Source organism: Coregonus lavaretus, assembly GCF_964263955.1.
Source record: "Coregonus lavaretus genome assembly, chromosome: 9".
In the NCBI taxonomy this organism is placed as follows: domain Eukaryota; kingdom Metazoa; phylum Chordata; class Actinopteri; order Salmoniformes; family Salmonidae; genus Coregonus; species Coregonus lavaretus.
Genome location: NC_139996.1, coordinates 9,376,536 through 9,401,408, shown reverse-complemented (window position 1 = coordinate 9,401,408; position 24,873 = coordinate 9,376,536). Strand labels below are relative to the sequence as shown.

General features: G+C 41.8%; 1 protein-coding gene across 1 annotated transcript in view; it reads left to right on the top strand.

Moving 5' to 3' along the window:
- Nucleotides 1–472: 472 nt before the first annotated feature.
- Nucleotides 473–24,873, top strand: part of LOC311134929 (copine-8-like) — a gene marked incomplete at both ends in the record, with an annotated part of 54,605 nt that continues 30,204 nt past the window's right edge. The window contains 5 exons of the mRNA XM_084168694.1: nt 473–567; nt 10,321–10,361; nt 18,307–18,353; nt 18,460–18,563; nt 24,542–24,581. Of these exons, the coding sequence (XP_084024820.1) occupies nt 473–567; nt 10,321–10,361; nt 18,307–18,353; nt 18,460–18,563; nt 24,542–24,581 (327 nt within the window). The remainder of the gene's footprint in view (nt 568–10,320; nt 10,362–18,306; nt 18,354–18,459; nt 18,564–24,541; nt 24,582–24,873) is intronic.

Genomic DNA, 24,873 nt, shown 5'->3' with positions numbered 1-24,873 from the left:
AAGATTTAATTATTTATTTGCAATGTATTATCATTCAATAGATATATTCAAAGCATTATCGGGCTACAAATCCTTATGTTAATTTATGCAATAAAGCATTTGCAATGGTTGCCTAAAAACATTAGCACTGTAGTCTATAGGCCAACTATAATGTGTTATCTTATTTAGTTGTTTATTTTTCTAATTTGATTTCTGCACGTGTTTAGGCTGCCCTCCTCGCGAGCTTTCCCCCCCTCCTCGCGAGCTTCCCCCCCCCCCCCCTCCGCACTATCACCCCTATAGTAGGCTACTACCTCGTTCTCATCCTGGAACAGATGAATCTTTCAACGGTCACACATGACGCTGGGTTGTTGTGGGCAATACTCCTCTCGCAGCCTCATGCAACCGCGACCCTAAGCAGCGCACCGTTTTTAACGGTTGCTTCCTTCTTTTATGCGACCGAAAAAGGACTGTTTAACGGGAGATTTCGACGATGAGTAGCTTTATGAATATGGCGTGTATTGGAGACTTTGACCCGTTCACCGCTGCCATTCCCGCCACCAAAGTTGAGCTCACGGTGTCGTGTAGGTGAGTAGGCTAGAGGTGCTCTTTCGGCTTTCCTTCACGTTGCTGTCAAGTGGAATCGGAATGCTTGCGGTTTAAGATTATGGAGAACGGTGCTTATGATGATTGGCGTACTGCAAAACAGAAATAGTTTAGTGTCTGAAATTAGTCAAGTTTTCAACACATTTCTATGAAGCATTCTAGCACTAACAATTCCTTTTATTTTATGTGGCCAGAAAAACAAACCTATGTTAATCATAACCATATAATACAAATGTCAATAAATCTATCAATTTGACCATTATCATGATTGCTTTATAGGCTTATCAATCAAGGTAACATTTGAGGGATGTTTAAATCAAGTTTATGACCGTGGAACGACAGTGGTGCGTGGTTTTAGTGTTTCCTAACGTGACAGCTCTCGCGCTTCCCTTTGGGCTCCAATTAACTAAACAAACCTCCGTCCAGAAAATGGATGCTGCTGCTGAGATAATTGATGGATGCTTTAACTGCATCTCCCCGGAGAGATGTGATTTCCAGTCAGATACAAGTACAACTGGAGCCGCATCTGGCTGGCTCGGGCTCCGTGTTGCGTAAGAGCCACGCGCCTCGGTCAGCCTGGGGTCCTCGCGGAGTTCCTTCTACCAGAGTGAGGTGATGCTCCCGCGGCTGGTCGGTCACACGGTCTGTCACAAGACACACTGTGGACATCATTTAACACACACACACGGGGATTCTCTGAGTGGGAGTGGCTGCACCGTGCACATGAGACGGTTGCTGTCCACTCATGTGGTGCTGAACTTCAGAATTCTGATTCACATTCTGTCGCTTTCCGCTTCAATGGCGCTGAATATCAGATCGCTATTACAGCTTGTTTCTTTAAGCCAAACTGACCTTTTATTCTGCCTATGTTTATTCTTGTGGTGGTGTGTAGAATGGATAAATAGCCTACGTAGTTATGAGGTTGTTTTGGATGTATTTTGAAAGGGAATGCAGTTGCTGTGCCCTTTGTGGTGACTTAATTGAGAGGGGTTGTAAATTGTAATACTGTCTCTTTTCTATATATGTTGAGGTGCATACTGTATGACATTGCTAACAGTCATATAAGATGGATTATAGGCTTGAAGGCTGGATCTTGATGATAGTTAGCTCAGGACTCCTATGACCACCCCGTTGAAGTTTTGACATAGAATTAGAATGAATAATTCTATTCATCCTTATTCTATGGTTTCCCCGGTAATGGGTTAAGTCCTTCAAGGGGACCTTTCAGTCAATAAACCCAGAATCATCAGCATGGCATGCAGTGTAGTAAAGCAGAACAGAGAACGGATACATTGATTAGTTCAGACCCAATTACTGTATGATGTCAATGTACTGAGGTATGTGTAACTGATAGATGCACACTTTCACATGCACACTACATGTTAATGTCATGTTATGTTGGACCCCAGTAATGCTAGCTGTCGCTAATGGAGATCCTAATAAAAATTAAAATGTGAAACATATCTCCAATCTGCTGCCGCAGCACCCAGCCCTGGCAGTGAAAATCATCATTTTGGCTCCGTTCCACATGGCACCCTATTCCCTATGTAGTGCACTACTTTTTACCAGGGCCCATAGGATGCCATTTGGGACGCAAACTTATAGTTGATTGATGAGGGACTATCACTCTTGATCACCATCTCCCAGTAATATATTCTGTGTCGTGTGTCTAGATATGTGCTCAAGAGGCTTGGGACTTCAGGACCTTAAGGATCAAAAGCGCTTTGATTCTTTCTTATGAAAGGCTTCATAAGAAGTGGCACATGCCCCCTCAGATGTATCCACTTGTACACTGAAAATACAATTAAAAAATACAAAGATATAGCCTAGTTTCCTTTATGCATAATTCATTCAAAGATATTGGCAGTCAGTGTCCTTTCAAAAAAGGAGGTGCATGATGCCTCTGTAAGAGATATTTCTGTTTTGAAAGTGTCCGTTAGAGAAAGTGTTAGCCTAGATGGGGAAGCTGTCATCTGGATGGTCTGAGCTGCAGGAGGAAGACAGTCTTATTATGGGAGACTGTTACGAACCCCGTGGCTTTAAAAGTCTAGGGTGGATGGAAAAGAGACCCGTAACATAACTCATGCAAATTAGAATAGTGACACGGAAACAGTGAGAACAAAAATACACCGCTACCGTCAAACACAAAATGTTTATTATGAACACACGGTAAAGGTTTGGGAAAAAGGGCTGAGCAGGACCCAAGGAATTAAACAAGTGTCAAAAACCCCTAAACTGATCTTGCCTGCCTCAAGAACCGCTAAGCTACTGCTAACCATACAAAAATACAGTGGGTGGTCCGCTCAGGTCTTTCCTACGGGTAATGTATGCCCAAGGCAACTTGCTAAATCCCCCTTTTCCCAGGAACACACAACATAGTTATCATATAGAGTAAACAGCAAATGAGTGAGTACACAAAAAACAGGACACCACAGTATCCATACTAACAAACGAAAAGAGTCTCTGTCAGCAAACACAACTGACTGGCTTTTAAAACAATAGGATGTGTGATGTGAGTGAAAAACCAGAAACAGGTGGTGCAATGCAGAGGAATGTCCACCGATTGGTCCACCTCAGCAATCAGCAGACGAACGGATGTCGGACACGTGGGACACCCCAACGACCACCAATCAGGAACACAAAGGACACCTGTGATTAGGGCAGAAGGAGAGGAAAAACACAAAAACATATACAGGATACCTGTATCCGTAACAGAGACCTTTGGGCAGATAAGAGGCAGAAAGGGTATGAAAGGGTATCCTATTGAAGAATTGATGTGTTGTGATGTGTTTGTATTGAGCTGGGATCCCAACCTGCTTGAACTTTAGATTGTTCAGTGTGTGGGTTCACTCATTACATGTGAGCATTATTGGAATCATACATTGACTCTTGGGAGTGCCGGATGTCTCTTGGGGGTGAGATGTCAATATCAACGTCAATATCTTTGACAATTGTGGGAGGGCCCACATTGCTATTTCAATTCTTACGGACCTGATTTGTCATGGAGGTGCACAGGTCCCCGAGTCTGGTTGTAATTACCAACCTGCCTGTGAGTTAACAGAGCTGTAGCAAACCATTAACAACACGGCATGATGTAATGTAAAGGTCACAAAAGGTTAAATGGTACAAGACCCAGAGCATAGAGGCTCCAGAGGCCTAAATGGTACAAGAGCTGGATCATATACAGGTGTAGGATATTAATTTGATCACCCTGTTGTTGCAGAAATGCAAACTTGTAGTGTATTTGAGGTTTAAAAAGGCTTGCAAAGTTTGTAATTTCCACTTAAAAATGTCAGACTTTGATTTGCCATAACATAAATGTTATCAACCCCTACAAAAATGTCCATTAAAGGCCCAGTGCAGTCAAATATGTGATTTTCCTGTGTTTTAAATATATTTCCACACTATGAGGTTGGAATAATATTGAAAATGATGATAATGCCCTTTTAGTGTAAGAGCTGTTTGAAAAGACCGCCTGAAATTTCTGCCTGTTTTGGTTGGATGGAGTTTTGGCCTGCCTGGTGACATCACCAGGCGGTAAATTAGTTAATAGACCAATAAGATAGAGAGTTCAAACCTCTCTGCCAATAACAGCTAGTTTTCAGTTTTCCCCTCCCCACTCAGACCACTCCCAGACAGTCCTAGCAAAATTAGCTAAGAAGCTATTTTTGTTTCTTTTTGACCATTTTAATTGAAAACAATCACAGTACGGTACTTAATTGTTACCCAGAAATGATTTGATATTGAGATAAAAATGGCTGCATTGGACCTTTAATTATAATTCATACAACAATTCACATTTCCTGTTGCTGAGGAAATGATCAAATTAAGATCCCTCATCTGTAGGTGACGGTGGTTTCCAAGGTAATGGTGAAGTGGCAGGACTGTAAAGTTGTGTGAGTGGCACAGGGCCAAAACCCCTGCTCCCAGGGGGTCACGCTTAGTGACTACCTTAATGAGCTTTTCAAAAGTGCCATTTGGTCTCATTAAGGCCCCACCAGCTCTGTGACTATAACTAGTTACTTGAGAGAGAGGGCAGCGGGCACCTCCATCACTTTTACATATTGGTTGGCGGTTATTTCTCTCTCTGTTTCTGTCTGTCTTCTTCAACTTGCTCCCCAAATTGCACTGCGCAAGTTTTACAAAATAACTTCCAGAAAACTCATTGAGCGGTGTCCAGGTCCCCTAGTCTTGTTGTAATTACCAACCTGCCTGTGAGCTAATAGAGCTGTAGCAAACCATTAACAACACGGCAGGATGTAATGTAAAGGCCACAAAAGGTTAAATGGTACAAGACCCAGAGCATAGAGGCTCCAGAGGCCTAAATGGTACAAGACCCAGAAAGACCCAGAAAAACATTATGTGGTATTGTGCGTAGGCCAGTGACAAACAATCTCAATTTAATCCATTTTAAATTCAGGCTGAAACGCAACAAGTTCAGTAGTAAAAATGTGCTTAACAAGTCACATTATAAGTTGCATGGGCTCACTCTGTGTGCAATAATAGTGTTTAACATGATTTTTGAATGACTACCTCATCTCTGTACCCCACACATACAATTATCTGTAAGGTCCCTCAGTCGAGCAGTGAATTTCAAACAGAGATTCAACCACAAAGACCAGGGAGGTTTTCCAATGCCTCGCAAAGAGGGGCATCTATTGGTAGATGGGTAAACATTTAAAAAAAGCAGACATTGAATATCCCTTTGAGCATGGTGAAGTTATTAATTACACTTTGGATGGTGTATCAATACACCCAGTCACTACAAAGATACAGGCATCCTTCCTAACTCAGTTGCCGGAGAGGAAGGAAACTACTCACGGATTTCACCATGAGGCCAATGGTGACTTTAAAACAGTTACAGAGTTTAATGGCTGTGATAGGAGAACAACAACAATGTAATGACTCCACAATACTAACCTAATTGACAGCGTGAAAAGAAGGAAGCCTGTACAGAATAAAAATATTCCAAAACATGCATCCTGTTTGCAACAAGGCACTAATACTTCTAAACATTTGGCAAAGCAATTCACTTTTTGTCCTGAAAACAAAGTGTTATCTTTGGGGCAAATCCAATACAACACATTACTGAGTACCACTCTGCATTTTCAGGCACAGTGGTGGCTGCATTATGTTATGGGCATGATTTTAATCGTTATTAAGAACTGGGGATTTTTTCAGGTTAAAAAAAGAAACAGAATGGAGCTAAGCACAGGAAAAATCCTAGAGGAAAACCTGGTTCAGTCTGCTTTCCACCAGACACTGGAAAATTAATTCAATAACCTAAAACACAAGCCCAAATCTACGCTGATGTTGCTTACCAAGAAGACAGTGAATGTTCCTGAGTTGCCGAGTTACAGTTTTAACTTAAATCTATACTGAACAAACGTAACATTCAACAATTTCAATGATTTTACTGAGTTACAGTTCATATAAGGAAATCAGTCAATTGAAATAAATTCATTAGGCCCTAATCTATGGATTTCACATGACTGGGCAGGGGCGCAGCCATGAGTGGCCCACCCACTTGGGAGCCAGGCCCACCCATTGGGGAGCCAGGCCCAGCCAATCAGAATGCGTTGTTCTCCACAAAAGGGCTTTATTACAGACAAATACTCCTCAGTTTCATCAGCTGTCCGGGTGGCTGGTCTCAGACGATCCTGCAGGTGAAGAAGCCGGATGTGGAGGTCCTGGGCTGGTGTGGTTACATGTGGCCTGCGGTTGGAGGAGGCTTATGGTAGAGAAATGAACATTAAATTCTCTGGCAACAGCTCTTGTGTACATTCCTGCAGTCAGCATGTCAATTGCACGCTCCCTCAAAACTTGAGACATCTGTGGCATTGTGTTGTGTGACAAAACTGCACATTTTAGAGTGGCCTTTTATTGTCCCCAGCACAAGGTTCACCTGTGTAATGATCATGCTGTTTAATCAGCTTCTTGATATGCCACACCTGTCAGGTGGATTATCTTGGCAAAGGAGAAATGCTCACTAACAGGGATGTAAACAAATTTGTGCACATAATTTGAGAGAAATAAGCTTTTTGTGCCTATGGAACATTTCTGGGATCTTTTATTTCAGCTCACTTTACATGTTGCGTTTATATTTTTGTTCAGTATACTATGGCAAGACCTGAAAATGGTTGTCAAGCAATGATCAACAACCTATTTAACAGAGCTTGAAGAATGTGTTTAAGAATAATGGTTAAATGTTGCACAATCCAGGTGTGGAAAGCTCTTAGACACTTACCCAGAAAGACTCACAGCTGTAATCACTGCCAAAGGTGCTTCTACAAAGTATTGACTCAGGGGTGTAATGTAAATGAGATATTTCTGCATTTCATTTTCAATACATTTGCAAAACAAATCTAACAGCATGTTTTCACTTTGTTATTATGGGGTATTGTGTGTAGATGGGTGAGAAAAAAAATAATTTATTAAATTTTGAATTCAGGCTGGAACAACAAAATGTGGAAAAGCCAAGGGGTATGAATACTTTCTGAAAGCACTGTAATTGTTGTTTGTGGTGATTCCTATGAGAATCATGCAGAAGTTCGAATGTGGAACAAGTTCTTTGATTATTTATTAATAGCTTTAATTTTCATTTTCAAAAACACTTTCCTCATCTATGAGGATTGGTGATATTTCAGAGATGTATGTCTGTCTTCAGAGATGTCTGTCTGTCTTCAGAGATGTTTATCTGTCTTCAGAGATGTATGTCTGTCTTCAGAGATGTATGTCTGTCTTCAGAGATGTCTATCTGTCCTCAGAGATGTATGTCTGTCTTTAGAGATGTCTGTCTGTCTTCAGAGATGTCTGTCTGTCTTTTCCATTTCTCTCTCTCAAAGGTCCATTGATCTGCTTCCGAAGTCTATTTTAGACCAACACCATTGATCAGAATGCTGCCTTCCACTTTGGCAATTGTCCATATAGCCTGACTTTATCTTTTCAGGCTGAATAATAGACAGCTTAGCGGTGTTCTGTCTGACGTTACCCATTCATTTATATTTATATAATGGAGAGACAAAACATTTAATGGAGATGTGGATAGAGACATTATCTCGTGAGGAGAGATATTTGTAAGAATGAAAGGAGATTCATTTTGAAGCAGCCATCAATGCAGCAGTTTTGGTAATGTTGAATGAAAACTCTTGTCCAGTGATTCAATTATTCTCATGAATGTTAATGTACTGTGTGTCCTTCACCTGTGTAGGCAGCAGAAGCAGCTTCTCTGAGTCTGGGGTTTCCCCTCTTCCTTTCATCTTTCTCCGTCTGATTCTCTAGTCTAAAGGTCTAATGTTCAGACATTGGCATTTCATTCATCAATAGCCTTTGCTGGTGACAGGTCATTGTATAAATAATCATTTTGAGTAATGAGAAGGCTTCTTTGGGAGACTGACAGCAAGCACCAACAACTCTGTCAAAGAGAGCCCTCATAGTGTTCTAGTGTTCTAGTTCTAGTGTTCTAGAAAGCTCTTGTGCTTGCTTTCCCTTTTCATTTTCTTCTCAACCTCCAAAGGTAAGAATATTTAATGCACCCCTTTTTTGGGATACTGTATGTTCATGCTAGTCTGATCTCCAGTGTCATCTCAGGTGGAAGTTACTCCTGAGTGGCGCAGTGGTCTAAGGCACTGCATCGCAGTGCTAGCTGTGCCACTAGAGATCCTGGTTCGAGGCTTATAGTATAGAAGAGGCCTTGTGATGTTAGGTGACCGCTGCATGATGTAACTGGTGGAATTTAAAATGTAATTCTGATGTTGTGCTGGGACTGTGCTCGTAAATGTTTGATGAACAGTGAGGAGGCACTCTGTTCGGCCCACCTGAAATTCCTGGACTGCCCGTGGTGGGTGGTGGGTGGTGGGAAGGAAGGGCTTTTTAAAAGATTTCCCCTGAATGAGCAGTCAGAGAGAGGCAGCTGGCCTTGGGCACACGTGAAGCAGCTGGAACAGAGGAGCTCACACACACACTCACACACACACACACACCTCTCATGACTCCACACACATCTCTCCCATCACACACCCCTCCCATCACACACCTCTCCCATCCCAGACCGAGTCGTCTCCACTCTCCAGTCGTTACACACATTTGATGTGAACAGCCCAATTCCATCTCTTATTATCACTTCTAAATGGTTTCAGCCAACTAAGGGGCTAGTGTAGCTCTGCTCTGACAGAGGAATGCAGCCAGACAGACATAGTGGGATACCATCTGGGGCAGGCTAGGATCAGCACAACATGGGTGGCTGATCTAGATACATCACTAACGATCAACGCCCAATGACACTTCCTGCACTTGGCTGCCTTGTCACACAACGAACGCTGTGCGGTGTCCCCCTGGCTAGCATGATAGCGAAAACCAAACCCTCTCTCTCACCCTCTTTCTCGCCCTTTCTCTCTCTCTCCCTCTTTCTCGCCCTTTCTGTCTCGTCTAGTGGTCTGTAGATGCCTGCCTGATGGATAACTATTTTTCTTCTAGCCTCTTAAATAAGTCAGTGTTTCACAGCTCAGAGCTTCAACAAAACAGAGCATGAAAGGTTGATGGAGTTTAATGTATGATCTGGCAGGAATTCAAGCTGTGAGCGGTTTTGGGTTTTCTTAGACTCTTTTCTGTGTTTTACCTGGAATCACCACCCAGTGCAGCACAGTGTGGCATACAGTGCTGTTAGAAACAGAGTAACAGACCCACCCTTCTGCTGTTGCTAATGTATCACACACATGCACACACACACACACACATACACTGCTAACGAGGCATGCTGGGACTCCTCTCCCACTGTCCATCTGATGTTGTGTGTCGGGGCAACACACAACATCTGAGTCTCTGATGCAAGGGGTGTGTGGTGGTGTGGTGGTGTGATGTTGTGGTGATGTTGTGATGGTGTGGTCGTGTGGTGTTGTTGTGGTGGTGTGGTGTTAATAATAATAATAATAATAATCTGCCATTTAGCAGACGCTTTTATCCAAAGCGACTTACAGTCATGTGTGCATACATTTTTACGTATGGGTGGTCCCGGGGATCGAACCCACTACCCTGGCGTTACAAGCGCCATGCTCTACCAATTGAGCTACAGAGGACCACATTGTTGTAGTGGTGTGCATATTTAATCTCGCCCCCTGCTTGTTAACGGTGGGGTACCCCACCGGCTCAGAGCATCTGGTACAAAATAGGAGTTGTCTCTTCAGTGCATCATGACTCTTCTTGTAGGAGGACATTTTATGACATCTTTAGTCTTGACTCTACCAAGGGAGTGTAAAAAATTTTTTTCATTTTCATTTTTTTTTCTCTGTTTGAAAAATGATTGGAGAAATGGCTATAGGCTGTACTGGATGATTTATTTTTCAGTCGACTATAGAAATCACTTGGTCAAATGGTAGTTAGGGTACATAATAATGACTACATAACTACCTAATAACATCTTTAAAATAATTAATTTAAAGCTGGAATCCTTCATTGGTGAAACTGCCACATCCGTTTGGGATATTGCAACAACAAAGAAGTTACTGCAAACAACCAACACTGTTTTTTCCCCCTCTGACATCATTACACGCGCAATAAATCAGCAGAATATGTACTGAATGTATTTTTACCACGCCTGCCGGAGGCTCCTCTCCTCCGTTTCTCTTCCATTTCAACAACAAAACAATAACAAAGATGCTGGGGTGAACAGTGGCGCTGTTTCCCTTAATGCAGTTTCACAATTAATAATGGCTGTTTCTTTGCTTTCTTGTTTTACAGAAATCTCCTGGACAGAGACACATTCTCCAAATCAGACCCAAGTAAGATTGTCTTTTATACACTGATTTACACACGCACACACACACACACACACACACACACACACACATACTCTCTCTCTCTGGCCCTCTCTCTCTCTTCCCCCTGTGAATCAGTAGGCATTTGCATATGTCAGAGGTCGTATTTGTCACTGTAATCTCAACTCTGGCTCTACTTGACAGAGCAGAAACAGTCTGTCCTCATGTACACCAGCCATAGGTTAGAGGATTCCTCTGCTGCTCATTCCCTGCTGATTCCAGAAATCCTCCAAATCACACCAAGATTTTCTTTTAAATCATAACATTTTAGTCATGTTTCTGGATTTTTGCAACCCTAACCAGCCATATCTGTCATAGAGATAAGGGGATGTCTGTGTACTGTAGTGTGTAGACAAGTACATCCTTAAAATGAGGACATTTGGTCCTCTGTAGAAGATGTGGTCAGACTCAGCACTAGCAGGGAGGGAGGACTCTGATCCGAGGGGCCTGCTTGTGGCTGCAGGCTGTAGCATGTTTATCCAAGGAGGTACTAGTGCTGCGTCCATGGCTCTGATGTGCTGACAGTACTGACCCCAGTCACACAGCATTACACCTCCTCGGCACTGCAGACCAGGGGGCCCAAGACGCACACACAGAATCACACACAAACACACACACACACACACACACACACACACACACACACACACACACACACACACACACACCTGGTTGGGTAGGTTACTTTCTAAATGTAATCTGTTACAGTTACTAGTTACCTGTCCAAAATGGTAATCAGTCACCTAACTTTTGGATTATCCAAACTCAGTAACGTAATCTAATTACTTTCAGTTACTTTTAGATTACTTCCCCCTTAAGAGGCATAAAAAGAAGACACAAATGAATACAGTGGGGGAAAAAAGTATTTAGTCAGCCACCAATTGTGCAAGTTCTCCCACTTAAAAAGATGAGAGAGGCCTGTAATTTTCATCATAGGTACACGTCAACTATGACAGACAAATTGAGATTTTTTTTCTCCAGAAAATCACATTGTAGGATTTTTAATGAATTTATTTGCAAATTATGGTGGAAAATAAGTATTTGGTCACCTACAAACAAGCAAGATTTCTGGCTCTCACAGACCTGTAACTTCTTCTTTAAGAGGCTCCTCTGTCCTCCACTCGTTACCTGTATTAATGGCACCTGTTTGAACTTGTTATCAGTATAAAAGACACCTGTCCACAACCTCAAACAGTCACACTCCAAACTCCACTATGGGCAAGACCAAAGAGCTGTCAAAGGACACCAGAAACAAAATTGTAGACCTGCACCAGGCTGGGAAGACTGAATCTGCAATAGGTAAGCAGCTTGGTTTGAAGAAATCAACTGTGGGAGCAATTATTAGGAAATGGAAGACATACAAGACCACTGATAATCTCCCTCGATCTGGGGCTCCACGCAAGATCTCACCCCGTGGGGTCAAAATGATCACAAGAACGGTGAGCAAAAATCCCAGAGCCACACGGGGGGACCTAGTGAATGACCTGCAGAGAGCTGGGACCAAAGTAACAAAGCCTACCATCAGTAACACACTACGCCGCCAGGGACTCAAATCCTGCAGTGCCAGACGTGTCCCCCTGCTTAAGCCAGTACATGTCCAGGCCCGTCTGAAGTTTGCTAGAGTGCATTTGGATGATCCAGAAGAGGATTGGGAGAATGTCATATGGTCAGATGAAACCAAAATATAACTTTTTGGTAAAAACTCAACTCGTCGTGTTTGGAGGACAAAGAATGCTGAGTTGCATCCAAAGAACACCATACCTACTGTGAAGCATGGGGGTGGAAACATCATGCTTTGGGGCTGTTTTTCTGCAAAGGGACCAGGACGACTGATCCGTGTAAAGGAAAGAATGAATGGGGCCATGTATCGTGAGATTTTGGGTGAAAACCTCCTTCCATCAGCAAGGGCATTGAAGATGAAACGTGGCTGGGTCTTTCAGCATGACAATGATCCCAAACACACCGCTCGGGCAACGAAGGAGTGGCTTCGTAAGAAGCATTTCAAGGTCCTGGAGTGGCCTAGCCAGTCTCCAGATCTCAACCCCATAGAAAATCTTTGGAGGGAGTTGAAAGTCTGTGTTGCCCAGCGACAGCCCCAAAACATCACTGCTCTAGAGGAGATCTGCATGGAGGAATGGGCCAAAATACCAGCAACAGTGTGTGAAAACCTTGTGAAGACTTACAGAAAACGTTTGACCTGTGTCATTGCCAACAAAGGGTATATAACAAAGTATTGAGAAACTTTTGTTATTGACCAAATACTTATTTTCCACCATAATTTGCAAATAAATTCATAAAAAATCCTACAATGTGATTTTCTGGATTTTCTTTCCTCATATTGTCTGTCATAGTTGACGTGTACCTATAATGAAAATTACAGGCCTCTCTCATATTTTTAAGTGGGAGAACTTGCACAATTGGTGGCTGACTAAATACTTTTTTCCCCCACTGTATTACCAATTGAACGACATCTATTGCAGGATAAATCAATGTTAGAGTTTACATAGCTGGCCATAAATGGATGTTGCATTTTACTTTATGGGTTGGTTATGTAGGCTTGAGTGAGAAAGTTACAGACCGACAAATATCATACCCCCAAGACATGCTAACCTCTCACCATTACAATATCAGGGGAGGTTAGCATTCTTTTGGGGGGGGGGGGGGGGGGTATGATATTTATGCCTCTGTAACTTTCTCACTCATCATTATTCACAATTCATTCAGGATTACCCATAATCATGGTAGCATCCACTTTAATGTAGAAGTTTTTAGAAACATATTCTGTTCTTATTTACAATAAAAGTATCTCCAAAATGACACATTACATTATTTACCATTCATTTATATTGGGCACAAAATAATCTGAAACACAACCAAAGCAAACAGCAAATGCATCTAACAAATGTGTAGAGTCACAAGCTTGATGTAGTCATTGCGTGCTATGAATTTGGGACCAAATACTACACTTTTTACTACTTTAATGAACATATAAGTATATTTGTCCCAATATTCTTGGTCCCCAATGGGGGGACTATTTACAAAAAGTGGGAAAGGAAAGGGGGATACCTAGTCAGTTGTACAACTGAATGCATTTACATTTTAGTCATTTAGCAGATGCTCTTATCCAGAGCGACTTACAGTTAGTGAGTGCATACATTTTTCATACTGGCCCCCCATGGGAATCGAACCCACAACCCTGGCGTTCCAAGCGCCATGCTCTACCAACTGAGCTACAGGAGGCTTTCAACTGAAATGTGTCTTCCTTATTTAACCCAACCCCTCTGAATCAGAGACGTGCGGGGGCTGCCGTAATCGACATCCAGGTCATTGGCCCCCGGGGAGCAATTGTTGTTGTTGGAGGTTAACTGCCTTGAGGTTAACTGCCTCGCTCAAGTGTTGTAATTTCTAAACGGTTCCCCAGATATGAATGAAAATACCCTCAAATGAAAGCTGACAGTCTGCACTTTAACCTCGTAGTCATTGTATCATTTCAAATCCAAAGGGCTGGAGTACAGAGCCAAAACAACAAAAAATGTGTCACTCTCCCAATACTTTTGGAGCTGACTGTATTAGCCTACTCTGTTTATGGTTTTGTTGTCATGGAGGACTGATTGGACTCATTGCTTCCAATTGAAAAATAAATGCTGCTCTCATTGAATGGCGTGCTTTGAGCACTACCGAAAAGTGCTATTTTGGATTTGAAAAATGTATGCCATAAGCTGCATTTGCTATAGGACTATTGTTTAAGTTTTTGTTGGTGACACTTTGGTACCTCCATAATTTGCAGCTGTTTAAGTCTATCAAAAGTCCGCAAGTTTGAGCATGTGATGTCCGTTAGGTCTATGGACATCTTTTTTTTTATCAGCACGAATTAGACTGAGCAATAAAAGCCCCACTCAGGGTCTTCTTAAATGAAACTAGTTGTTGACAGTATGGAGCACAATACCACGGAGCAGGTTAGAAGGGAGGAACTCCCTCAAACTTTTATTCTATAGACTGGGATCCGCACTATGCAGCTGTTGCAAGAGCGCATTTTGTCAGTGGCTGTCCACTGGACGCAAAAACAATGATTGACGATGACAATTGGCAGCTTAAACTACCACAATAGGTAAGGCACAAATAAATGAATAAATACGAGAGCAGCAGTGTGATTCACATCAATGCGTTATGTAGATATCACTAATATGTGATATCCGCTGGGCTACACCTCTGCTGTCATCCTCACCTCCAAGTGTTTATTCAAGTTGGATAATCTTTGGATGCAGACAACAGTCACACCATTGGAAGACATACACTACAAAGTATGTGGACACCCCTTCAAATTAGTGTTTGTCGGGAGCTTCATGAAATGGGTTTCCATGGCCAAGCAGCCGCACACAAGCCTAAGATCACCATGCACAATGCCAAGCGTTGGTTGGAGTGATGTAAAGCTTGCCGCCATTGGACTCTGGAGCAGTGGAAAGGCGTTCTCTGGAGTGATGAATCATGCTTCACCATCTGGCAGTCAAACTGACAAATCTGGGTTTGGTGGATGCCAGGAGAACGCTACCTGCCCCAATGCATAGTGTCAATTGTAAAGTTTGGTGGAGGAGGAATAATGGTCTTGGGCTGTTTTTCATGGTTCGGGCTAGGCCCCTTAGTTCCAGTGAAGGAAAATCTTAACGCTATAGCATACAATGACATTCTAAATGATTCTGTGCTTCCAACTTTGTGGCAACAGTTTGGGGAAGGCCCTTTCCTGTTTCAGCATGACAATGCCCCTGTGCACAAAGCGAGGTTCATACAGAAATGGTTTGTTGAGATTGGTGTGTAAGAACTTGACTGGCCTGCAAAGAGTCATGATTTTGGAATGAGATGTTCGACGAACGGGTGTCCCCATACTTTTGGCCATGTAGTGTAGCTTGGCTGTAGCCTACAAAGGCCTATTCCTGCACTTTGCCTGCGATCCATCAAACGCATTTGGTGTGTCATCATAGTGGTCTCTGACTTGTGGTCAGACTCGCTCAGGCGTAACAAACTTCAACTTGCGCAGTTTTTCAATGCTGATTTGAACGTCATTGAGAAAACAGAAAGGTGTCGAAGATTTTTTTCGGGATCATTTAGTTTTTCAGAAGTATCTGTAATCTGATTAAAATATTTGTGCTGGTAACGTAAAGGGTTACAGTTGTTTGTAATCCGCTACTCCCAAACCCTACACACAGACACACAGACACACACACACACAGACACACACACACACACACACACATACACACACTGGCCTCAGGGAGCCTCACACACACACACACACACACACACTACATACACTTTAGGGTAGGCTAGCCTATAAGACTTGACAACACAACAAGTGTGTGTGTGTCTGAGTGAGTGCGTAGTTGCACGTGACAACACATGTTCCAATCTAATGCATGAAGACCATATGCAGTCCCAGCTTTCAGTAGCAGCTGAAAGGCTTTCTGTGTGCATTCAGACAGCTGAGCTCAACTGCATTACGTGACGTTAAATTACATTACATGACATTACATTACACTACATTACACTACATTACACTACATGCACAAATCTAATCATAACCACAACAGCCAGCTGGAACACTGTTGGCCTAAACAAGTGCCCTGGCCACTGAGGTAGCTACTAGAGAATGGGCATGTCTCCAGAGCTCTTTTCACTAACAGACATACAGAGCTAGTGAGGGCAATCAGAGCCATAGTAGAATCACTCATGTTGATTCTATGGACAGAGGCCATTGAAGCACTCTCAGCGGTAGTGATCACAGTCAGTCAGGTGGAATGGGATGGAATGGGGGCTCTGACCCCTCTGATTCTGATGAGGTGTATTTTGAGTTGAACGTTTTAACACCCCTCCCAGTGGAAGGAATTGGCTCAGATTACAGTAGTATGCGCCAGACTGTATTAAAACAGATGGTTTTGCGATACTAAATCTGTGTGTGTGTGTTTTTAAACAAAATGCGTTGATAGCTGTTTATTTTGGTCAATGTCGTACTCTTCTGAAGGCTCAGTCAGTGACAGTAACAACAAACTGACAATCCACACAGGTCCTCCCCTCCAAAACGTTCCATCTGAAGTTCAAGTAGATTGTTGGTTGCAGCAGCGGCCGCTGATTGGCTGAATACTCGGGGCGCGAGGTGGTTGGAGTTGTCAACAAAGCAGCGTGACAGAAATATTATGCCAAGTTTTCGAACTACCAGTAGTTTCTTTGCATGTGACCACTGCTGATTATATTATTTAGAACGAACAGCCAGCTAATGAACGAACAGGTGCACCAGGAAGAACAGTTGTCACTACTTACCACAGCTACAAAGTCATGAAGCCTACCTATTTCTACAATTTCTCTTCTTAAAATGTGATTTTAAACCTAACCTTAACCTTAACCCTAACCTTAACCACACTGCTAACCTTATGCCTAACCCTAACCTTAACCCTAACCTTAACCACACTGCTAACCTTATGCCTAACCCTAACCTTAAATTAAGACCAAAAAGCTCATTTTTGTTTTCATGAATTTTTACGATATTTTGCCAAGTTTTACTTTGTGGCTGTGATAACTAGTGGAAACCAGGGCAAACGTAACAAGCATTCAGATACAATAAGTGAAAACACATTATCTAATTGGGGATAGCTAGTTAACATAAGCATGATCCACTAGCCAGTTAACTTTCATTCTGAAATAACTTCTTATTTCCGAGTAAGTCAGATATTAATTTAGAAAGACTAGAAATTGCCATGGGAGCTAGCTGATTAATTGACAAAAAATCGACAAAACTATTTCTCAATGTTTCTAAAAATTACTGTAGCTGGCTAATTAATTTGATCATGCTTTGTGATACACTCGGTTTTATGTTTAGGTTCTAGCTAGTGTATCCCTATATCTTTTGACAGCTTGTTTTGAACAATATATTTTTGAAACAGGAACCACACTTTTATGAGCATTTAAACCATAATCCATGAATTGTGTAATATATATTGTTTTTTTAACACAAATATTTGTATATATATTTTTTTAACCAATGACAATTTATATGACCAATCACAAGTGGGACGCCGCCCCTAACACCCTAATGGGTGGGCCGCCGCTGGTTGGTTGGATGTCAGTATAAAAGCAGGTCAGAGTGGATTCCCCTTAGCACAGTTTTTCCCAAAGGTGTGCACATTTCAGTTTTTGCCCTAGTGCTTACATAACTGATTCTAATCAAAGGCTTGATTATGAGTCTGTTACTTTGTTAGTGCTAGGGCAAGAACTAAAATGTGCACCCCTTGGGTCACTAGGACCAGGATTCAGAAACGCTGCCTTAGCGTTTTAGCACTTTCAACTCACTGCCTTTTTATTTTAGTCCTTTCTTTTCGAAATATCTTCCTTGCTGCCTGGGAGGCAGAGTTACACTGACATTTACATTAATTAGGAACATAGCTTTCCTCTCATGATGTCATAGCCTAGGAGATAGAATGTTATCTTCCGGGTTTTCTAATGCCATGTTTCCTCTGTGTTTTAACTGCTGTTTTAACAGCTGTTTCCTCTGTGTTTTAACTGCTGTTTTAACGGCTGTTTCTTCTGTGTTTTAACTGCTGTTTTAACAGCTGTTTCCTCTGTGTTTTAACTGCTGTTTTAACAGCTGTTTCCTCTGTGTTTTAACGGCTGTTTCCTCTGTGTTTTAACGGCTGTTTCCTCTGTGTTTTAACTGCTGTTTCCTCTGTGTTTTAACTGCTGTTTCCTCTGTGTTTTAACTGCTGTTTCCTCTGTGTTTTAACGGCTGTTTCCTCTGTGTTTTAACAGCTGTTTCCTCTGTGTTTTAACGGCTGTTTCCTCTGTGTTTTAACGGCTGTTTCCTCTGTGTTTTAACGGCTGTTTTACACAGGCTTTTCCTTTTGTTTTCTTCCTCTCCTCTTGACAGTTTGTGTGCTGTACACTCAAGGAATCGCCAACAGGGAATGGAGAGAGGTGAGTTGAGGTGAGGGGGGAGAGGGTCCAAGTCTTTGAGAATTGCCTCATTCATTTAAAATCAATACAAACCAGTGTCTGTTCCTCCTCCTCTCTTTCATTCTAGTTTAGTCGGACAGAGGTGATAGACAACACACTGAATCCAGACTTTGTCCGGAAATTCATCCTGGACTACTTCTTTGAAGAGAGGCAGAATCTCCGCTTTGACCTGTGAGTTAAGAACGTTCTTAGCATACACCTGTGTGTGTGTGTGTGTGTGTGTGTGTGTGTGTGTGTGTGTGTGTGTGTGTGTGTGTGTGTGTGTGTGTGTGTGTGTGTGTGTGTGTGTGTGTGTGTGTGTGTGTGTTTGGGTTAGAGAGGGTGAGTTAGTGAGGTGAGTTAGTGTGTGTACATGAGCATGCGTGGGTGAGAGAGAGTGGTGCTGTGTGTGAGTCTGTAAGCACAAGTTGAGTTATGAATAAAATATTTATAAAGTGAGAAGGGAGATGTAAGTGTTCACCTTTTAAATAAAAAAACACGTTTTCATAACATTTCTGTATGAATTCCCCTTGTTAATGGGATGTTTTGGAATGTAATACGGTCGTGGGGCAAAATGTAAAAATGTTATTGAAATACTCATGATGTTCATAATTTTCGGAATTCATAAATGAATGTCAGTTAAATTGTAGTCTTTTCTCAGAGCACATCATATGGTCCTTTAAAGAAAAAAATGTATGTAACATAGTGTGTGATATAGCTTGGAAAAGAATCATGTGATTCTGGGTGACATCATAAAGCTGCTTGTTTCCAACACTGGGACTGGTTCCCTCGGGGAAATTTAGTCTCCTTCATGTTTTGTTTCCTTGCCACAATACAGCTGAGTGCCTTAGTGTTTAGATGAAGAGAGCATGAGTAACTGTGTGTTAAGTTTGAGAGACAGAGCGCGAGGGTGTGTGTGTGTGTGTGTGTGTGTTTGGGTTAGGAAGGGGGAGTTAGTGAGGATGATGGAGTGTGTGTTGGTAGCATAGCGGACTCCCCACAGGCTCTGTTGTGAGTGGGCGAGCATCAGGCTGTATTACAATCTACACTGATGGCCCTCTAATGGCTCTCAGCAAAGAGTGGTCTCTCACAATAACACACGCTCAGTCCCGACTCCTGACACACACGTACACACTCACACATGCACACACACACACACAGCTTCCCCCTACACACAGAAGCAGCCCGAGGGCATCCTCTCTGACAAATATATATGTGTACTTTTTCCCTTGTCATTATATGAATCATTTATGAAGATTTGTGAGTGACCGAGGCAAAGACGAATAGTACATTAGGCACACCTGTGCATTCTGCCATCGGCGGGCCCGGTTGCGTAACAATGTTCCCTAGTCTTATGGAATTACATTTGTACCAACATGGTATTGTATCATCGCTCTCAGCTGTGACATGGCACCTTGTCTGTAGAGACAAACAGACACACCATCACACATGCACACACGTGCATAGGCGCACGTACACACGCACACGCGTGCACACATGCGCACACTCACGTGCACTCATGCACAGAAGCAGGCACGCATACACACACGCATAGTGAAAACACCTGAGCAATGGATTAAGGAATGGATATACTGTACTAGAATAACATGGATTAAGGAATGGATATACTGTACTAGAATAACATGGATGAAGGAATGGATATACTGTACTAGAATAACATGGATTAAGGAAGGGATATACTGTACTAGTATAAATGTGTTAAGGAAGGGATGTACTGTATTTGAATAATATGGACTATGGGATATACTGTACTAGAATAAAAGGGATTAACAAAGGGATATACTGTACTAGAATAAAAGGGATTAAGGAAGGGATATATTGTACTAGAATAAAATGGATTAAGGAAGGGATATACTGTACTAGAATAACATGGATTAAGGAAGGGATATACTGTACTAGAATAACATGGATTAAGGAAGGGATATATTGTACTAGAATAAAAGGGATTAAGGAAGGGATATACTGTACTAGAATAAAATGGATTAAGGAATGGATATACTGTACTAGAATAACATGGATTAAGGAAGGGATATACTGTACTAGAATAACATGGATTAAGTAAGGGATATACTGTACTAGAATAACATGGATTAAGGAAGGGATATACTGTACTAGAATAAAATGGATTAAGGAATGGATATACTGTACTAGAATAACATGGATTAAGGAAGGGATATACTGTACTAGAATAACATGGATTAAGGAAGGGATATACTGTACTAGAATAAAAGGGATTAAGGAAGGGATATACTGTACTAGAATAACATGGATTAAGGAAGGGATATACTGTACTAGAATAACATGGATTAAGGAAGGGATATACTGTACTAGAATGAAAGGGATTAAGGAAGGGATATACTTTACTAGAATAACATGGATTAAGGAAGGGATATGATGTACTAGAATAAAATGGATTAAGGAAGGGATATACTGTACTAGAATAACATGGATTAAGGAAGGGATATGCTGTACTAGAATAAAATGGATTAAGGAAGGGATATACTGTACTAGAATAAAATGGCTTTCTTTTTGATAAGCAGGTGGATAGATGTCACAGGTTGAAAAACAGGTTGTTTTTATAGTTTTATGGAGAACCTACATTCTTGCAATGTCTGATTGTTTATAACCATTGCCACTGACGGCCAAGCCTTTTTATAAAATGGTACGATAATTTTCCACAATCAGTGGTTACTTTTACATTTTAGTCATTTAGCAGACACTCTTATCCAGAGTGACTTAGATTTAGTGCATTCATCTTAAGATAGCTAGGTGGGACAACCACATATCTATCATACACTCTTAGAAAAAAGGGTTCCAAAAGGGTTATTTGCGGAGGGATTGAGTTCTACCAATAACTGTTTTGATCTGAAGAACCATTTTTGGAATAAAAAGGTTATTTGTAAGGCAAAGGGTTCTACCTAGAACCTTTAACAGCCTAATAACCGTTTTTGGAAGAAAGGGTTCTTTGATGATTCTTTGGAAGGCAAAAATGAATCTTTGGAAGGCAAGAAGGGTTCTACACAGAACTAAATATCATATTTCCCAGCATGCTCTATTGCAGGGTGATTTTGAGAATTGTTTGTTTTCATATGTGTGTTTTTGCATGTACATTGATTGATTAGTTTTATGCTACACAAAGAAAAATAGCATACATTTTTCTAAACTAATCCAATCTTTTAGTAGTTGGACTTATTGCATCCATTACTGAGATGGTTGTTCCAGTTTAGATGATTGAGGTAGTCTCAGTATTCAATCCTCCCTTCCCTGGCAGTCATTCTGAATGCAGGTTGCGGGTGATAAAAATGTGTTGGATATCCTAACTCTGTCTAGATCCCAATAAGAATTAAACATCACTTTGCAAGCCAGCATAATGTGACTTGCAGGCCTGATGTGGCCTGTAAACCAGGAGTTTCCTAACACCACTGTGTAATGTATTGTCATAAATAATTTAATTTGAAAGGCTAATAAGGCTGGTGGAACCGTTCATAGAGGAAGGACCTTTAGAGGATAAAAGGGTTCTTGTTGTAACCCTTCATAGAGGGTTTTAAGCATAACCCTTCATAGAGACTTCTAGAAAGAACCATTTACAGGGGGTTCTATGAAGAACCCTACATAAAGGGTTATAGGTAGAACCCTCTGCATAAGGTTCTACCTAGCACCAAAAAGGGTTCTACCTAAAACTCTCTATGAAAGGTACAAACCGAAGAACCCTACATAGTTCTACTTAGCACCCTTTTTTTCTAAGAGTGTAGTAAGTACATTTTTCCTCAATAAAGTAGCTATCAGCAAAGTCAGAGCTAGTAAGGGGGGAAAAAGTCAAGTGCGAGTGTTAGTTCACCAAAGGTAATTATAATAAAACATATATACAGTGAGGGAAAAAAGTATTTGATCCCCTGTTGCTTTTGTACATTTGCCCACTGACAAAGAAATGATCAGTCTATAATTTTAATGGTAGGTTTATTTGAACAGTGAGAGACAGAATAACAACAACAAAATCCAGAAAAACGCATGTCAAAAAATTTATAAATTGATTTGCATTTTAATGAGGGAAATAAGTATTTGACCCCCTCTCAATCAGAAAGATTTCTGGCTCCCAGGTGTCTTTTATACAGGTAACGAGCTGAGATTAGGAGCACACTCTTAAAGGGAGTGCTCCTAATCTCAGTTTGTTACCTGTATAAAAGACACCTGTCCACAGAAGCAATCAATCAATCAGATTCCAAACTCTCCACCATGGCCAAGACCAAAGAGCTTTCCAAGGATGTCAGGGACAAGATTGTAGACCTACACAAGGCTGGAATGGGCTACAAGACCATCGCCAAGCAGTTTGGTGAGAAGGTGAGAACAGTTGGTGCGATTGTTCGCAAATGGAAGAAACAAAAGAACTGTCAATCTCCCTCGGCCTGGGACTCCATGCAAGATCTCACCTCGTGGAGTTGCAATGATCATGAGAACGGTGAGGATTCAGCCCAGAACTACACGGGAGGATCTTGTCAATATCTCAAGGCAGCTGGGACCATAGTCACCAAGAAAACAATTGGTAACACACTACGCCGTGAAGGACTGAAATCCTGCAGCACCCGCAGGTCCCCCTGCTCAAGAAAGCACATATACAGGGCCGTCTGAAGTTTGCCAATGAACATCTGAATGATTCAGAGGAGAACTGGGTGAAAGTGTTGTGGTCAGATGAAATCAAAATCGAGCTCTTTGGTATCAACTCAACTCGCCGTGTTTGGAGGAGGAGGAATGCTGCCTATGACCCCAAGAACACCATCCCCACCGTCAAACATGGAGGTGGAAACATTATGCTTTGGGGGTGTTTTTCTGTTAAGGGGACAGGACAACTTCACCGCATCAAAGGGACGATGGACGGGGCCATGTACCATCAAATCTTGAGTGAGAACCTCCTTCCCTCAGCCAGGGCATTGAAAATGGGTCGTGGATGGGTATTCCAGCATGACAATGACCCAAAACACACGGCCAAGGCAACAAGGTAACTTATCTTAGCTCATTGGTCACCATAGCAGCACCCACCCGTAGTCTGCGCTCCAGCAGGTATATCTCACTGGTCATTCCCAAAGCCAACACCTCCTTTGGCCGCCATTCCTTCCAGTTCTCTGCTGCCAATGACTGGAACGAATTGCAAAAATCTCTGAAGCTGGAGACTCTTATCTCCCTCAATAACTTTAAGCATCAGTTGTCAGAGCACCTTACCGATCACTGCACCTGTACACAGCCCATCTGAAATTAGCCCACCCAACTACCTCATCCCTATATTGTTATTTATTTTGCTCTTTTGCACCCCAGTATCTCTATTTGCACATAATCTCTTGCACATCTAGCATTCCAGTGTTAATACTATTGTAATTATTCTGCACTATAGCCTATTTATTGCCTTACCTCCATAACTTGCTTCATTTGCACACACTGTATATATATTTTCTGTTGTATTTCTGACTTTATGTTTTTTACCCCATATGTAACTCTGTGTTGTTTTTTTATTGCACTACTTTGCTTTATCTTGGCCAGGTCGCAGTTGTAAATGAGAACCTGTTCTCAACTGGCTTACCTGGTTAAATAAAGGTGAAATAAAATAAAAAAAATAAAAAAAGGAGTGGCTCAAGAAGAAGCACATTAAGGTCCTGGAGTGGCCTAGCCAGTCTACAGACCTTAATCCCATAGAAAATCTGTGGAGGGAGCTGAAGGTTCGAGTTGCCAAACGTCAGGCTCGAAACCTTAATGACTTGGAGAAGATCTGCAAAGAGGAGTGGAACAAATCCCTCCTGAGATGTGTGCAAACCTGGTGGCCAACTACAAGAAACGTCTGACCTCTGTGATTGCCAACAAGGGTTTTGCCACCAAGTACTAAGTCATGTTTTGCAGAGGGGTCAAATACTTATTTCCCTCATTAAAATGCAAATCAATTTATAACATTTTTGACATGCGTTTTTCTGGATTTTTTTGTTGTTATTCTGTCTCTCACTGTTCAAATAAACCTACCATTAAAATTATAGCCTGATAATTTCTTTGTCAGTGGGAAAACGTACAAAATCAGCAGGGGATCAAATACTTTTTTCCCTCACTGTACATTCTTTACTTACTTAAAGAAAAAATAAATATATTATGTGTCATTTCCTGTTTCTCTCCAGGTACGACCTCGACTCGAAAAGTGACAACCTGTCTAAACATGTGAGTTTACTTTTTCCTCTCCTGTGTAACCACTCTGTCTGTTCAGTAATGCTCTCATGGGACAAATACAGATAGTCTCTAGAACTCCTTCCAGTCCCAAACCATTTCACAGACATGATGCCAGGTGATGCTAAGACCTAGTCTCTGGCTAGGCTACCACTGTAGTTCTATGGTGGCCGTGACTTTATCAAGACCTCCTCTCTCCAGCCGTCCACACATCATCCTGTGTCTTCTCCAGCAGAGTAGCCCTAGCTCCCCTCCAAGCCCCCAGGCTAGCACTGAAAGCACTGAG